Below are 17,558 nucleotides of genomic sequence, written 5' to 3' on the forward strand. Positions count from 1 at the left end.
GGTGGATGCCCCATCCCTAGAACCATTCAAGGCCAGGTTGGACAAGGCTGTGAGCAATCTGATTCAGTTGAATATTGCAGGGAGGGTGGCTTTTGACAGTTCTTCCCAAACCAGATTATTCTATGATTTTATAAAGACTCTTTCTTCAGTGCCTGGTTATGAACAATGTCACCATTTCTAATTCAGGGCTTAGGTTTTAACTAAACTTTGGCTTTACAAAGCAAGTCTCTCCCCATCTTGATTCCAGCCCAGAGCTGCAAAACAGAGGATGTACCAGCTTCTGCAACATTTGCACAAAAGAGAAGCACAAAACCCCTCTGTGTAGGTGTCCTTGCTGCAGCAGGAGAGGGTGTGGTGAGTTAGCCCCCATCACACAGGTCATGCTGAGAAGGGGTTTCCTCTCTCTTGTTGGACACACCAAAGCACAGTGGGGCCCTGGTATTGTCTGGTGCTATGTTCACAATGTATTCAAATAAAACTTCAGGCTCTGGGAGTGTCTCCATACTCCTGCAGCTCCTAGTGCAAGGACCTGCCCACTTAATTGTGGAGTTCAGCATTACACACACCAAGTGCATGTTTATTTTTATTGGTGGTGGTTGCTCCAGAGTGACCTTTGACTCGTGCATTCATTCTGTTGGTGTCCAGTGGTTGAAGCATAAGCAGTCATAATGCCACTATAAAAACACTACAGTTAGGAGTCTATACACTATTCACCCAGCTGAGCTGGGAGCTTTGATAGCATCCCAGTAAAAAACCCAGCTTTATAGGTATGGGACTAAATCCTGGTGTCAGGGAAACCTTCTATCCTTAGCATTTTATGATTAATAATGTTCTTCCAGGGCTGCAGGGAGCTACAGCCCCCCCTGCCCTTAGTCAGGTACTGTATGTTGTGTTTAGGAATGGTACCCCACAATTCAGTACTCTCCCTGAAACCATGTGCCCCTCATTTTTCCCCTCTCCCTGCAGAGGGTGAGAGAGGAGAATTGGAGGCACAAAAGGTCATAATCCCACTGTGAGATAAAAAAAATTTACTGGAAACAGCAGTGAGATAAGAAAATGAGCATTAAAAACAATACTGGGGATACAGGGTACAAGAAATAAAAAATTCTCATGGACAAACCCCCTGACAATTGACCATATCCAACCATTCTTTGTGCTGCACTGTGCTGGGGCCTTTTGTCTCCAGAAGAGATCCCCTTCCCCCCACCCCTTGCAAATGGTACAGAATAACTTCACTGTCCTGGACATGCCCCCTCCTGACTACTGCTAAAACTAACCCTGTCCTGGCTGGAACCAGGACACTGTACAAATGTTTAACAAATAGGGCTTCTTTTTACTGTCCTCTTCATTTTTCCCACCCCAAGTAAGCTTTGATTTAAGCAGGTAAAATTGCAGTCAGCTTCACTGGTGGCAGTGGAGCTCCTCATCTGCTCAGAGGTGCTTAAAAGTTTTGTTATGAGCTTTTCTACTGTGGTTATCTGTGGAGGGACAGAGCTGCTTCCTACACTCCAGAAAACTTCATTTTTAAGAGATAGCACCCAAACCTGTGCTCAGCTTTGTGAACCCATTGCAACCCTGTCATTGTGACCAGCTTCACTTTTTTGTTTGTGTTTTAAGCATTTCTGTAATCAGCTGCCAGATCTGCAGGCAGAGGGAAGGCCCTGAGGCCAAAGCAGAGCTGTGTTAGATTCCCATGTGATTTTTAAAAGATTGACTCCCAATTACTCATAAATTGAATTGACATCCCAGATCTCACTACATCACATCTCAGTTTTGGCTGAGTTACCAAGAGAACTTACGCTGATGTTTTAGCAAGTCGGATTATTTCAGGAAGTTAAATCCTCTCGAGTATTTTGCTGATTATATTGAAAGAGTTTTCCAAATAATTAATAGACCTTGACTTTCTCAGGCACACACTGCAGTGGCCTTTGGTGTTATTGCAACCTGAGAATAGGGTTACTGAGAGACATCAGCAGAGCACCCACAAGGTGAAAGGTGAGATGGTTTGGAAGGGGCCTGAGAGGTCAGAGGGAACAGTGTGGAAGGAATAGTCTTGGAGCAGGTTCCACTCACCAAGAGCATTTCCAGTGGCTTTGCTGGGGTCTTTCAGGCCAGGGGTAAAGCCCAGTCCCAAGTGTAAAGCAGATCTTCAAGTGCATCAGATACACCTGTCATTTCATTCTATGCCACATGCAGTTTCCATTGTGGGATTGTCACAGCATCCGTCTGAATCAGTTGATTTGTTTGAGTTTCTGTGCTCTAACCTAACATTTATCAATATGCAGCTCATGCAAAGTTCCTCATTGCTTTTTCATTGGGAAACAGCATGGCACAAATTGGAAAAAATATCTTCCTTCACTGTGCTGTTTGATGTTGTACAGCTGTTCCAGAGTTTTCTCTTTTCTGTATGTTTTTGCCTTTGTGTGATTTGGTCTGTGAAGTGTCAGTATTATTTTTTTTTGCTTTTCAATAAAACATTTTCATTTTTGCATTTCAGTCCTTGTGCATTTCTCATAAGTACCATCTTCCCATTATGTCTGCGAAATGCTGTTAAAGAAAGATGATTAAGTATCAAGATTGTATGGGGCTCCTCCTTGGAATGGGACATTTTCCTGGCTGTTTCATGCTGTGCCTGCAGAGGAACCTGAGCTCCCAGAAGCACAGTGACACACAGCATTCAAATGTCTCACAGCAGTGGACATGCACACACAGAAAGTCTCTGATCTGAAGAGTGCTCACTTTGCAATCATAAGACAGAGAGATGGGAAGGCAACATAATCTGTTTGCTTTAAAGATCAAATTAGAATTTTAGAAATCTGTCCAAACCACAGAAATCACTCTCAGGCTACTTTGGCCATGAGCTTCTGGGTTCAGTAAGCTTCATATTTTCTCATCCAAGCCACTTTCTTGCCCGTTTCCCATGTTTGCCTGCCCACAGGTAAGTTGAGAGACAGCTCAGCACTTCCAGATCACTAGCAAAATGAGTGCCTGTGATAATCTATGGATTTGAGGTCTATGGCTATGGGATCTGTGGTTATAATCTTTATAATCTGTTACATCTTTGGGTGCACTGGGGTGACACAAGTAAACCAATAAAAATACGCAGTATCTTTTACAAACATTTAGTAAAGATGGAAGATTTTTTTAGTAAAAAGCAGATAACTAAGAGTGTTGAATCCCCAAGCCCCTGCAGTGTTCTTGCTGCCTGTGCTATCCTGTGCTCTTTCCCTGGGAGGGAAGATCTTACCTGCACACTGTGAAATGTCTCTCAGGATTTTTGCTGAGCTGGGTTTTTTGCAAACTGAACATCCCAAGTTATCCTGATCAGCCAAGTCTAAATGCATCCCATTCTCAAATATATCTTTGGAAATTTCAACATCTTCCCTGCCAAAAAAAAAGTCTCAAAAAAATGACTCTCAAAAAAAAAAAAAGTCTCAAAAAGTGTTGCAAATTCAAAATTGATAAAAAAAACCCAGCACTTGCACCTCAATCAAAACATTTCATTCCAGCAGCATCAGAGTCGTTCACATTAATTGAACCTGGGCTCTTTGAGCAGGCAGGTAGAATAGGTGACCTCCCAGGGGTTGCTCCTGCTTGCATTTTGCTGTGTTTCTGTGATTCCAGTTTCAAAAAGAAAGACCTTTCAAAGCAACAAAAGGGCTTTTTCTTTCACAGACTGTTGAAGCCTGGCTGTTTTCAAAATAGATTTCAATCAGTTGTAGAAAAGTTTGAATGAGGTCTGGACTTAGTAAATTGGAAATTGCTTAGTAAACTTGGAAATTGCTGCCAATTCTTTATGCCTTTGAAATAGGGTGGTAAAAACACACCATGGTGGTAAGTGACAATTCTGACAGAACTGACTGTCATCTACTTCTGGTTTCCTGAGTGAATCAGTGTTTTCCTGTGTGTGTTGGGGGTAACCCCCCCCCCAACGTTTTATACAAGAAAAAAAAAATCTCAAAATTATTTTATTTTAATTCCAGTATTTTGTTAACCAAACACTGCCCTACTTTCTCCATTAGGATATTGCTATATAATCATTTTCTTGTCTTGGTCTCCAAATAATCTAGTGACAATGAGTTTTACAGCCAGTCTTACTTCTTTGAAAAGTATTTTTCTGTGCAATATTAAAATAAGGTGCACCCAGATGCAGCACCTTCTGCTGTGAACTGAGTCAGTCAAGTGCTGGGGAATTAAGAGGCACTGCCATTGCAGTGAAGGAACAGTATTTTTATTCATATAAAAGACCAGTGTTCCACTGTCAGGGAGAGAGGAGAATCTCCAGCCTGAGGAATGAAGGCTTTAGCAGTGTGAAATGGAAGGGAAGCAGGAGGTAGCTCTTCTTCCCAGAACAGCTCTTTGAAAGACATTCCTAGAGGCAGATTTTTCTCTCTAAATGTGCAAGAGCTCTTACTCTAATGATCCTCGTCCTGCTTGAACACCAGCTTGTCCTTGGGTCCCCTCTCATCTCAGGCAGCAGCACTTAGTAAGTGTATGGGTTTTTAAATTTTTTTAGTTTTATAATTCAGCTTTTGTTAAATTGCTGAGTGCCAAAGCCATATAGTTCCCATCCTTTCCACTGCTCACCCTTCAGCCACTACACCTTCAATATGCTTTCTACATCCCAAGCCACAGGTAGGAGTCCAAGGACATCCTTCAGGTTTGCTGCTTTTCAAAATTTGTAATAAAAGAGATGTTGCTCTTGCCTGGCACTATTCCAGCTGGGCTTCTTGCTGAGCTTTACAGCTTGCGATTAATCCCAAGAAATGCTTTGAAGGACAGTATTTCCACCGCCCATGATGCCTAGGGGAACTGGTGGAGGGGTTTAAGGCTGGTATTTTTGCTTTCTAAATTTGGAGGTTTCTACTTAAAGATGAGAGAGCATGACAGGGGGGAGGTGGGTCTGCCACTGCAGTTAGAGTTGGGGCAGGATTTGCTTTGATCCCCTGATGCAGAGTTGCTCACTCTGTGCGCAGGTGGTTCCCAAACAAGACCCACCCTTTATCAAATTCCTGCACTTCTCTGGGCATGACTGATGCTGTGCAGGGCAGAAGTCAGAGTACAGTCATGGCATATCCTGGCTTCTCATTTACCGCCTCAGCCTTTGCAAAAACCCACTGCACAGCAACACTGCTGCCAGCAGGAGTGTGGGCAAGCCAAAAGTCACAGCACTTGTGCCGGGTTTCCCTCTGTGGGAAGAGGGATCTGAGCAGGTATGCCTCCAAACAGCTTCCTTAGCTTTTCTCTCCCCACTCCCTTTTCCTTGTGCACCCCTTTTCCTCTGCCCTTGTACTCTTAGATACCACTGAAGCAGTGTTCGACTTCATCCAGAGGAGCCGCAGGATGATCGTGGTCCTGAGTCCCGATTACTTGACAGAGAAGAGCATCAGCCTCCTGGAGTTCAAGCTGGGCATCATGTGCCAGAACGCCATAGCCACCAAGCTCATCGTGGTGGAGTACAGGCCGCTGCAGTGCACCCACCCCAGCATCCTGCAGCTGAAGGAGTCGGTCTCCTTCGTCACCTGGAAGGGGGAGAAGTCCAAGCGCTCGGGCTCGCAGTTCTGGAAGGCTCTGCGGCTCGCCCTGCCGCTGCGCAGCCTGAGCGCCAGCGCCGGCTGGAACGAGAGCTGCTCCTCGCAGTCCGACATCAGCCTGGACCCCGGCCAGAGGAGAAGGAGCCGCTTGAAAGGGCAGCCCGACCCGCGGGGAGCCACTCCCGTGACTGTCGCTCATGGAGGGACGGCCTCGGCCTCCGAGTCAAAGGCCAAGCAGCGAGCCAGGCGCTTCCTGACGTGCCGGTGTTGTGGGACGCAGTGCCAGGGCAGCAGCAGACACAAGCAGCAGGCCGCGGCTGAGCCCAGGTGGGACAGTCAGCTCTGCAACCCGGGCTCGGGCAGGGCCCCGGCACAGCCCCTGCAGGGCAGGGCCCGAGCCGAGCCCCCGCCGGCACAGGGCCCCGCTCTCGCCCTCTGCCATTACAGTGACCTGTCCAACAACAATGACTTCTACGTGCTCTAGCACGCAGGCTGCTGCTGCTGGGCCAGTGAAAGGAACTCGCTGCAGCCTCGGGATGTGTTTGCCGTGTCACAGGCTGGCACGGTGCCACTAACATCAGTGCCATGCCTGCCTGGAGGACTGCAGCAATGTCACTGCTGCTGCCCTGAGCCAGGGCCTGCAGCCACGCGCAGAGCAGCGGCTGGGGCCTTCCTGCCCGGTGCTTCTCCTGAATTTAAATTGCAGACGGAGCTGAAAACGTTTCTCTGGCGTTGCTTTTCCCTGGCTGTGTGTGCGGCAGGGCTGCTGCTGCGCTGGGTGCACAGGGAGGGAGGGAGCAGGGAGCGGCCGTCCCGCCGCCAGCAACCTCGGGAGAAAGGGGAGCAAGGCTGCTTTTTGCAAAGGCTGAAACTTTGCTAAAGAGGGTAATGGAAGCCTTGCCACTGCAGTTACCTGCTGTGGTCTAAAAGAATCTGCTCAACTGTTTTAAGACAAGCCCTTTATCTCTAAATAAAATTGATTTCTTTAACCTGCTGTTGTAAAAAGTTCCATAGGAACTGGTAAATGCTGTAGCATTGTTCACCAGGCGGTGCCTGGAGATGTGGTTTGTTCAAGCTGGCTGAGATCCCCTCCTGTTCCCAGAGTTTGCAGTGGTCTCCTGGGCTTGGTCCTTATCCCTGCTTCACTGTATGAGGAATTTGTTCTGTCAGTTGAGTGGCCTTCCACGCAGCAGGAAAGAAAACCATTACAGGGAATATAATTTAAAAAATTCTCTGAGTAGTCAGTGGGCTCAGGGATAGAAGCAAGATGTCAAACACTCACAGAAAACCTCCAGCTCTGAATCTGAGGGGTTAAAACTCAACCACACTTCATTAAATAACCAAAAGGGCCTTTGAACTGTCTCCCTGGGGCTGCTGTTTCATCAGTCTGTTGAGCTGGCTGTCAGCAGTGTTTCCCGCTCTTCTCCTGCACTGATAACTTCATTTGTCTAATTCCACATTGTGTAAGGCTTCTCTTCCCACCTGGAAGGGTGCTAATCCTGGGAGTCGGCTGCTCGCCTTCAGCTGATGCTCTGGCATGACAGAACTGCTAATACACTGCATTTGTTTTCTTTCCCTGAGACCAAAAAAGGTCTCCCTTCACCACTCTAGTCAGTCTAGTAATTGCTTATCAGGTTGACAAGTAATTATTTTTTCTTCTGCCTTGAAAATATGATCTGAGCCCTTGGGGTACAGAGGCTGGTGGCCCCAGGACCCCTATCTAATGGCCTCAGGTGAACTTGCTGGAGCTGTGAGGAAGGCAGGGCATGTCTCACCCATTTTAATAGTGCTGAAGTCCAGTTGTAATTCATATATCACTTTCCTTCCCTCAGCAGGCCCTCTTCCTCAGTATTGCCCTGACTTTTTTTGATCCTTTCCCTCTGAGATCAAGCACAGCTGACAGCTCTCCTGTTACAAGCCTCTGTGAGCTGAATCCTAACAGCTTTCTGCAACAGACTGAAAAATAGAAACCAGAAAACCTGGTGCTGAGTCAATCCAAATAAATCAAGGGCAACAAACAAACCCCTACCAACTCATATGAGTTAAAAATTCAGACTCTGGAGAAGTTTCTAGGTGAAGATTTCTCTCTAATTTCCATCAGAAACACTGTAAATTGCTCAGAAAAGCTTTGTCCACACGTGGCTATTCTCAGTGATCAGAGGAGAAGCAGGAATGAGGTATTTGGAAAGCAAGCTGATACATTGCAGGATGCATTGTAAGACATAATCAAAATGCCGTGAAATGACTCCAGTTGCTTGCAATTAAATGTGGGATGGTACTGTCAGTGAGTCTGGTAGTGCTGAAAAGTGCAGCTACAAAATATAAATAATTTGTAATCAATCAGCCTCCAGAGTCAACATATTTGTTATTTGTTGGCATTTAAACAGCTTTTATTTACAGACTTTGCCCTTATTTGACTGTGGTGTTGTCTTGGTCGACTACAACAATACAAAGATAGAGGAAACAACAGCTGGAGCTCCTCACAGCTGCACAAAATGTACAAATTCAGCCTTTTGGGGCAAAATGTCATCTCTTCATGAAAGAACAAATGCGAACTAGTAATGACCATTGCTTTTCCTCATGCTTTAACAGAGCCAGTCCAATTTTACCACTCCTTTTCTTTCCCCATCAAATGGATCCTTCTTGTTTGCTCTCATAAAATACTGAAACATGGTGTGTTCCAGTGTGTGCAGAGAGCCTGCACCCCGAGCCCAAGGTCCCAGGGGTCAAAGGCACATCATGTTGGAGGGATGTCTGAGCAAGGATATGGGAGCAAACCCTAAAACCAATTTTTATTGTGTTTGTTTCTCATGCTAAGGAGGCTGTTAGAAATACCCTAAGTCTCAGCTTGATGTCCTACTTTAGGACCAGAACAAAGTCATTGCAGAGTTGAATTCTGCTCTCTGGAATTCTGTTAAAGTCTGTTCATGTTCCATCTTACACTGACTGGTGCAGATGGACTGTAGTTACTGTTCTCTTCTCTGGTACACCTGCATTTGAATACAAAAATGTAATAATTTCCAAAGTTAACTGGCAGCACAGTATTACAACCTCCTTCACCCCACATAATTCTTTCAAAAGAACAGTTCAGCAGGAGCAGTTAGCATATATGTAGAATTTCTACTGTATCTTAATATAAAAACATTAATACAAAGTTGAATTTCCTACCCATGGCATGTAAGAGTAGAAGACTACCAGGACACGATGTGCAGAACAATTTGTACAATATTTCCAGTGCTACCTAGAGTTTTTAAACTGTGGAAGGGTAGTGCTGTCAGAAAGACACTGAACATGGGGAACTAAACAGTGAAGGGACACAGACAAGTCACGTGGTCCATCTCAACATCAACCTGTCTTCACTTTAGTGACTGCAAAGTTCTGGTACCTAGGATGTCTTGCCCTAGCAAGTGCCAGTGGACATGCCAATAATGGGCTGCTCCTCACATCTGAAACGCTGGATGAATCACTAACCTGCAAGAACTAAAAGAAACTCTCTTTCTAACATCAAACAGATTTTTATTCTCATATGTTACACTAGATGCTGATCCCAGAGCATCTGATCTAAGTGTATTTATAGCAGACATTTTCCCAAACAATGACAAGATTATGAAGGAACCAGCAGACACAAGAAATGGTGAAAAAAATGTTTCAAACCTTTAGTCCTTGCTCCACATTTATATTTTATTTTTCACGATTGATTCAGCGCCAAGACCTATGAAAGGCAGCACCACCTCTAGGCTGGGTGTTTGCCCTGTGTGACACACCCAGGCTAGGAGTATAACCCAGAGCCATGCCAAGCAGGGGAGAGCAGACCATATGAGGATGCACAGGGGAATATAGGTGCTCCCTGCTCACCACCCAGGCATTTGGCCTCACCTGGCATCCAGAAAAATATGGTGCTGTTCTGGAAATGCATAAGTTAAAACACTATGGACTGAGCAGGGAGCAACATGAACAACCCTGCTGCTGCCTGCCCAAACCAATGTGAACAAGGTGCTGAGGTTTGACTGTTGCCCACATGGATGTTCACACTGGATACCATCACTGGTCATGCTGGGGAAAGGCTGAGGCTCTAACATGAATCATAAATGTACCACGTAGGCTCCTTTTGTGAGGGTGTTAATGACAAACAGAGGTGCTGCAGAACGGTTTACAAAAGAATATGACTTGAATTCTTCATAACACCAGATACAGTAATAGCCAGACATCAGGGGACACAGCATTTACACTGATATGCTTGTAATCAGGCTAATGATTTGTACTTCACTAAAATGTATCTGCCACAAAGTCATTTGGCTTGAAAGCACCAACGAGTTTTCCAACTCATCAGTATTTGTTCAAGTGAATAATCAGCCTCATCCTTAATATTGTCCCTGATTGTTGTGTAACCTGGGTTTTGCTTCCAGAAGGGGTGGTGGTTCTACTCCTCTGCTGCAGCAAAGAGACTTTTCAGGTGTTTTTTCTGTCTGTGGGAGTACTTGTATGCTATTGCCAAATCTTCTGACAATCCATTGCCCACTAAAGGATTGTTTTCCAAAAGGTTTTTGTCCTTTTCTTTGCTATTAATGATTTTCAGACCATAGGTGGCAGAGTGTCACCCCTGTTGCCTGGTCTGCACAAGGAAGTGAAATCCTTGTTCTGCAGTTATTCACTGCTTCTCACTGACCCTCTTCTTCATCCCACTGCAACTGGACTTGATTGCTTATCGCCTCCAACACCTTTCCCAAGGAAGTGCTGTGGCTGAGGTGTCTCCCAGCATTCCACTGGCATGATCTGAGATGAATTTTTTATTGCAGTGCACTGTGCCTGCTTGGGGCCAGATCATCAGGCAAGGCAGATCACGTTGCATGCTTGGTGAAGCGGGAAATAGCCATGACAGGCAATCCTTGTTCCATCTGCCGTGGTTATTAGCAAATGATGTTTTATTTATCAGATCACCAGTGAAGACACTGAGACACTGACTCCCATCAGAAACTTGTCCAATGTTCTTATCTTCTGAGATCTATAGGTTAATGGCTGAAGAACCAAAACTCTGCTGTGTGCAGGGTGATGCTTACAAAACATTACCATATCTATGTACCCACAGTTACCAGCCAAGCTGGAAGTACTATTGATAGAAAAAGGTCATTTGGGAATATCTGCTCCCATTGAGCCATTTTCACTGGCTATTACTGATTACAGTGACACCTTGAAATTCCACATGTGGGCAGTTCCATATCGACCAGTCTGGGAATGTGCCTGCAGTGAGCTATACAGATTCACAAAGCACTTGAGTTTTCCATTCACAGCAAATCCCATTTCTTTGATTTTATTTTTTTTCCCTCCTCTCCTGTCCTCCAGCAGAACAAAATCAGCACAAAATGACATCAAAATTTTCCATGAAAATGGAAAACGTGTGATTGCCATTTAAAATTATATTTTATTTAACATAAACATGTTTTGAAAAGTTTTTAAACAAAGCTCAAAATGTGCTATGCTGAGAGTGCCAAAATCAGTCTGGTTTTTCACTTCTGTTTTGCTTACAGCATGCTTTGTTAAGACTAGTGCCTTTTAAAACATTTCAACTTAAATGAAAACATCATTTTCCTTTGGAAAGCTGATTTCATTATAAACACATCAGATCTGCATTGGTTATCAAAATTGCCCTTTTCTGCATATTGGCCCAGCACTCTCAGTTTTCAGTATTTGCAGTTTCCCAGACTGCTAAGACTTATTAAAGATTTAGGTCAGTGATGCCATGAGCTCCCTAACCAGCCCTCTAGCAATTGAAAAGCCTCGAACTATATTCTTACAGCTTGCTGGAAAAAAAATCAACATGTTTGCATATCAGATTGTATCAGCTCCTCAAATCTCACTCATGTTTGTGTATCAGGTCCAAGAACTTGGCTGTGGATAATATCTCACTAGCTCTCTCCTCTGTACACTGCCAACAGAAATGGGGATGTCTCTGCAGACAGCAATCCATGCCTTCTGCTTTGCTCTCACTCTTTTCGTGCACACGGTTGCCAGCGAAAGAAAATTCTGCTCCATTCATGCTTACATTTTAATTGCATGCTCCTTTCTGGAGGCAAGCAAGAGTAACATCTATCATTTTGTTTCACATCTCTGCTCCGAAAGCATCTGCTCCGTTTGGGGATGCAGGAGAGAGCAGCTGCTGGCTCCCATTCAGCGTCAGCCTCCCTAGCACATGTTCATTTACCTGCATTTAACATCAAAGAGCCTTTCAAACTCACTCACTATCCATTTCAGATCTGCATACATGAAGAAAACCCAGCCCAAACCAGCCAACAAATATCTGGCATTTCCCCAATACCCACATCTGTTTTGGCTGGTTTCATCCACTCCAGCAGCACAATACTGTCATAGTCCTATCTGACCCAAACAATAGTTTTGGCTCATTTGGCACCAAGCTGGACCTGAATGAAGAAAAGAGAGGTTTTTGGGCTATGTCAACATGTAGCTATTACCCAGCTCCTCAAATTGCCATCAGACCCCTGCTAGGCTGCTCTGTTAGTGCTGAGTCCTAGTTTTCTGCTGACTTGCCTTCATGCTCTGTTTTCCCTTGAGGACTTCAAGGCTACAGTTTAATAAATGCCCACAGTGCCATCAGGATCCATTAATATCACTAATTTTAAACATTTATTATTTCTTTTTTGGGGGGTTAGATAAGAAGACCTAGGTAACTGGGCTAAGTTACCCTTTTCACTGGGGACACCTTGCACTTCTGTTTCTTTTTGTTATCAGTGAGCCAGACCTCTCCCACATGCTGCCTCTCACTCCTGCCAAGTTCCTACACACAGACATAATTGGGAAGATGCCCAGAGCTCGCTCCAAACTTAATGCTTTGCTCAGTCCAGCTCAACTGCTTGCAATTCCTCTTACATGAATTTTATACCAAAGGGGAATCCAAGGTCACCACTTTGTAAAACTAGATCAAGATGATTTAGTTTCCCATCTTCTTTTCTAATTTAGCTACCCCTCTGTCTTGCCTGTCTTAATCTGCAGCTTCCTGATAACCATTGCCATGCACACAAGCAGCATCCAAATATTTCCAGCTGCTCTGCACACCGGCCTGACTGTTAGAGAGAGACAGACTTAGCAGGTGGCTGGGCTTGCCATCTGGCTGTACTCCATCCCAACCTGCTTGCATTCTCTCCATTATTCTTCCCTGAAGTACAGCAGCTTATCTCCTGCCTTTACACCCCTCTGCTCCATCACCAGATAATTCAGTCTTCAGCATATTCTTCCTCTCCATCCTCCATGGCTAAGGAAGTGTGTGCCAAGTGCTATGAGATGTCAGGGGACCCCTTCTCTAAAGGGACTTTATTTTGTGCAATCCCAGCTGTCTGACAGCAAACTTCCTCAAGGTACACTAAGTTTGTTCAGTTTGGCCCTGCTTTCATTGCAGAGGTCAACACAACAGATGCTTTGGAGCACTGACTTCATCAGGAAGCCTGGCCCAAGTCTGTGTGCAGATGTCTGTCTGCCAGTTACCAGCAAAATGCTGGAGCAGCCAGATCGGAGCAGCCTGCAGGGTGTCACCTCCTGTCACCTCCTGCTTCAGCTGAGTGAGTGGCTTATATTTAGACTCTAGTAGGTGATCTTATGAAAGGATATGGGACAAGGAAAGATGTGTCAGAGAAAGTAGATCACATCATTCCAATTAAAAAAAATGTATTCATCGGCATTTCCAGTTGTACTTTTATACTTTTATTTATGATAGGGTTATTTTCTTATTTCTTTTTCTGTTTTTTTTTCAGAAATGCAGCACTTGGCAGGCAAATAGCAGTTCTCCATTATACTATTACAAAGTGAAGCTGTCACCACTCATTTCACAGACTAAAGGCAACTCTTATTATTCTCTGTTTAGTCAATGCTTATACAGAAACACTGGAATAAGGAGACAATTGCCCAAAAGCAAGCACTAGGGCTATTGTTGAGAATTCATGGCTGCCTGGCTGACACCTTACCAGCATTCCCCATTGTCACCTTTATTAATGAATTGGACTTACTACTTCATTATTTGGTTTTTGTTGCTTTCCTCTCAGGTTGGCATTTGGCCTTTCTTTCAAAATACCTTGTGCTGCAACCTCCCTCCTGTTATAACCAGGGAAAGTTTGAAGCCCTTGCTGTCTCTCATTCCTGTCTCTGCAAAAGCAGAGCAGACTGGATTAATATTAGATTAGTTACATTAATATTTCCCTTCATTTTTAAAAGATAGAAGGCACCAAATAATTAAGTAACATTGCTAGCAGGTGGCAGGGAAAATCTTTGCAACAAGTCCCACAGGCAAGAACTCCTTTACTGCCTCAAGCAACTCTCTTCAGGTCACCCCATTAAATAATCAGTCAGCATTTATTAATCACATCAGCTGTATCTGATGAATACAGCTAGACAAGCAAACCTCCACAGAAATGTCTGGGAACTGGGACTGGATTGAGATATATTACCAGAAGGTCACCAGAGAGCACTTCTCCTATGGATCACTATGGTAAAACATGACTTATTATCTCCCTTGAGAAAAGGTTCTGAAAGGTGGATATCTGAGTACTTCCAGATACTTCAGTCTAGGTAATTGCTTCTGGTTACATGCAGACTTCATAGCAGAAAGAGAATTTTTTGCAGCCATTAAACTTAGTTTCTATGTTGTTTCTGTGGAAAAACTGAAGGAAAGTGTGCTGGTGCTTCCCTGCCAATTTTAGAACAGGCTCCTTTCAGTTTTGGGGATCCAGATTCCCAGGAGCTGCAGAGCGCACCAGACAAGATTGCTCACTCACTATCCTCATGTACTATTGCATGCCAAGTGTATATTTTAACTAGAGAGCTTAACAGCCTTCAGTGTTCTTGCTCCCTCTCCACGTTTTTGTGAAGTTAATCTTAATTTATGAAGCTCCCCTACATTAGCAGTTGAAATGCACAGGCTATGCTGGACAATCCCAGTCTGCATAACTCTCAATCTTTTTTTTTTTTTTCTTTCAGATTTTTACTACTTACAGATTTTTACTACTCCTTCTCTCCTGGCCTTTTTGGCTCTTTTATATAAACAGAATCTGCCTGGCACTGTGTTCATGACTTGCCCTGCACAGAGGTAGTCAGAAAATCAGGAATTCTAAATAGGTGGAATCCATCCCAGTGAGCACCTTCCCCACTGTGCCATCAGCCATAGCCAGTGGGGGCTGTTTGACACATTGCCAGTGTATCACCCCTCCCTGAAGTGCCTCTGGGGTGGGAGAAAATGTGACTAGGTTACTTTATCCTGTACTGCATTTTCAGGGATGTTTGGGCTCCCAGTGTAAGGATTAATGTATGAGACTGAAGGGTTCATTTTTTTTCCCCCCTTGTAGCTGGAGTCTTCTACCAACTGTGCTTCCCTGTTAACCCTTGCTACATTTGCACTGCAGAAGTTAGTAGTGTTTTCTACAGCGGGAATCAGACAGGGCCCTTCAGATGCAGAACAAAAGGCAGGTTATGCCCACAGGGAATACAACCAGCAGTTCCCTGTGCACTAAGCACATCAGAAGGGTCAGGAGAGGCCTTGGAAGGGGCCCCTCAGACAGGCTGGCAGCTCAGAGATCGTCCTGCTTAAAGCACTTGTGCTGGCATCTACCTCTTGAGTGCACTGGGCTCATTGATATTTCTGCCACTGCACAGCATGACTTGCCACTCTGATAAGGCAGCTCTCTGCAGACATCTGGCTTGCTCTGGACACTGCAGGGTGGAGGCGTCAGCTCCGCCGCGCTATCAGCGCATCAGGAGCGCTGTGATATTTGCTCTGTGCTCCCGATGGGAGCTCTGCTAGCTGCCCCCGCCTCCTTCACACACACATACACACACTTCAAGCTGCCCAGTGTGTTTCAAGAGAGCAGAAAGTATTTGCTAAAAATATTTTTGCAGAAGTTATTTATGGCCTGGCCCGCATCAACCCCGTGGCAGCCGTTACACAACGCGGCACAAAGGAGCCTTATCTGCAGGAGCACACAGCCGGTTTTGCAGTCCACAAGTCACCAAGAAGCAATTCCAGTGGCTTTTCAATCAAATCAGGAACTTGAGGCCTGGATGTTCAATTTAGATGTCAAGTCTTGTCAAGCTGGCTCTGCCAAGCTGTTTTCTCATGCTTCCCAATTTGAAGGGGACTCTGGTGGAGGGGATCAGAAAATGCTGCACCATTTCAAGGAATGGCAGCTTTTTCTCAAAAAGCTGGAGGTAGGCAAGCAGATCTATTCATATGGAATTTGGTTCAAGATTAGAATTATTTTCTCTCTCTGCTTGCTGTAGAAAATATCTCAATAGCCTATAGAAGGGAAAGGAGACTTACCCCTTGGCTGACATTGGACACATACCCAAAAGGCTGGGCACAGAATCTAGTTTACAAATGCACTGTACTGGTAGAGGAACAATTTAGCCAAGGTAGCTTTTGGTTGAAGCCATAATAAAGGTATAGGGAGTTTATAAAACCCCTAATTGAAAAAAAAAAAAATCAAAATTCAGTGCAAGGGAAATCCATCCAGCCTTTTGTCCTGGATTACCTTCAGCTTCACATAGTTTTTTTTTTTTTTTTACTACTTTTATGATCTGCAATGGTCTCATGGGTGCTGATCTTTAAAGGTCTGTACTAAAACTCTCAGCCTCATCTGTTATGGTGGGGACGTGAGACATGAGTTTGTGCAGGTAAGAAAGCAGGAGATGCTCTCAATACAATGAAACTGGTGGGATGCAAAAGTACCAGAAGAATGACAGGAATATCAACACTTCCCTGCCCAGCTGCTCAGTGCCACGAGTTAGAAGTGATTACAGCCCAATTCCTCAGTTAGCTTATGAGGAGAAAAATAATTGAAAGCCAGGATCTCAAATTAGGATCACACACATTGGTTCCCTCTTCTCCATCGGGTCACTAATCTTCTCAAGGAATTCAGGTTGATTTGACATGTTTGTTTTCATCAAACCCCTGGCGTCAGGTCCTTATGGTTTCATTATCCACTGAGCACTAATGATGGGGTGCTCTGAACCACTCTCATGTCCTGCATCTTGGAAAGGCTAATCCCAGAGCCTCTCTTTGCCCTCTTCTTAGGATAAGTATTTTGCTTGCCCTTTTCCATTCCTTTGAGACCTCTGATGCTGTCTTTGCCTCCTCAAATGCAATCACTAATGGTTCATAGATTTAATTAAGCTAATTCTTTCTATAAGCACTCCAGGGGGAATTTCAGCAGCCCTTGCCAGTTTGAATACATGGAGTTTTTTAAAATCTGGATATTTCTTGAAATAATTCTTTCACTATGCTCCTTCACAGTAATCTTTTCCATTATACAATTTGCCCTTTTGGAATTTACTTGTTGTGAAAAATAGAACAGGATTAATTTTGAGTCCTTCAGTTTTGATAAGCTTTTTTTCAGATGTTTTCTATTTTCCTCCACAGAGTACTAAGTCAGTGGCATCTTTTGCACAGCCTATCCCTTTTTCTGTTTTTGGATGACCAGGCCAAAATGTTGCCTTCTCAGGACTCCCATTTAAAAAAAATAATAATAAAAAAAAGACAAACCTTCAGAGTCAGAGACTTGGGTGGGATGTACATGCTGAAAACACCTGTCTACTCTTGGGAAAACCTTAATGGGACTGCAAGACTTTATCAGCACTTAGGTACAGGTTGACAACTCTGAAGACAATTTGTGCCCTCTTATGCATTTACTAATTTTGCTGTAGTGAGATCTGCCTTGAGCAGATTTCAGCAGTGTGACTAAACTTGTCTCTGTGTGTTGCCTGGGTTCCCCAGGCTGAGGGGAATGGCATCCTTGGAGCTCCCTCCAAGGAACCTGAGTGCTGCCTCAGCTGGGTCCAGGTCTATCCTGTGGCTCTGCAGAGCTGGAACTGCCTGGCAGTACCCATATTTTTGCCACAAAGGGCACATCTCTACATGAAATGGGCATTAAACTGGCTCGCTTAGGTAAAAATGTGGGAATTCAGAGAAGAAATACTTCTGATTAACCCATCCAATTTCTTCCTGGCACTCCTGAGCTGGTCTGCAGGATG

General features: G+C 44.5%; 1 protein-coding gene across 1 annotated transcript in view; it reads left to right on the forward strand.

The window, feature by feature from the left end:
- The window catches only part of IL1RAP (interleukin 1 receptor accessory protein), a 46,428-nt gene extending 40,124 nt beyond the window's left edge, over positions 1-6,304 (forward strand). Inside the window, exon 11 of the mRNA XM_079315060.1 lies at positions 5,300-6,304. Coding sequence (XP_079171186.1) covers positions 5,300-6,018 — 719 coding nt within the window. The 3' untranslated portion in view covers positions 6,019-6,304. The remainder of the gene's footprint in view (positions 1-5,299) is intronic.
- Positions 6,305-17,558: the final 11,254 nt, after the last annotated feature.

The sequence above is a fragment of the Erithacus rubecula genome (assembly GCF_903797595.1).
Source record: "Erithacus rubecula genome assembly, chromosome: 11".
In the NCBI taxonomy this organism is placed as follows: domain Eukaryota; kingdom Metazoa; phylum Chordata; class Aves; order Passeriformes; family Muscicapidae; genus Erithacus; species Erithacus rubecula.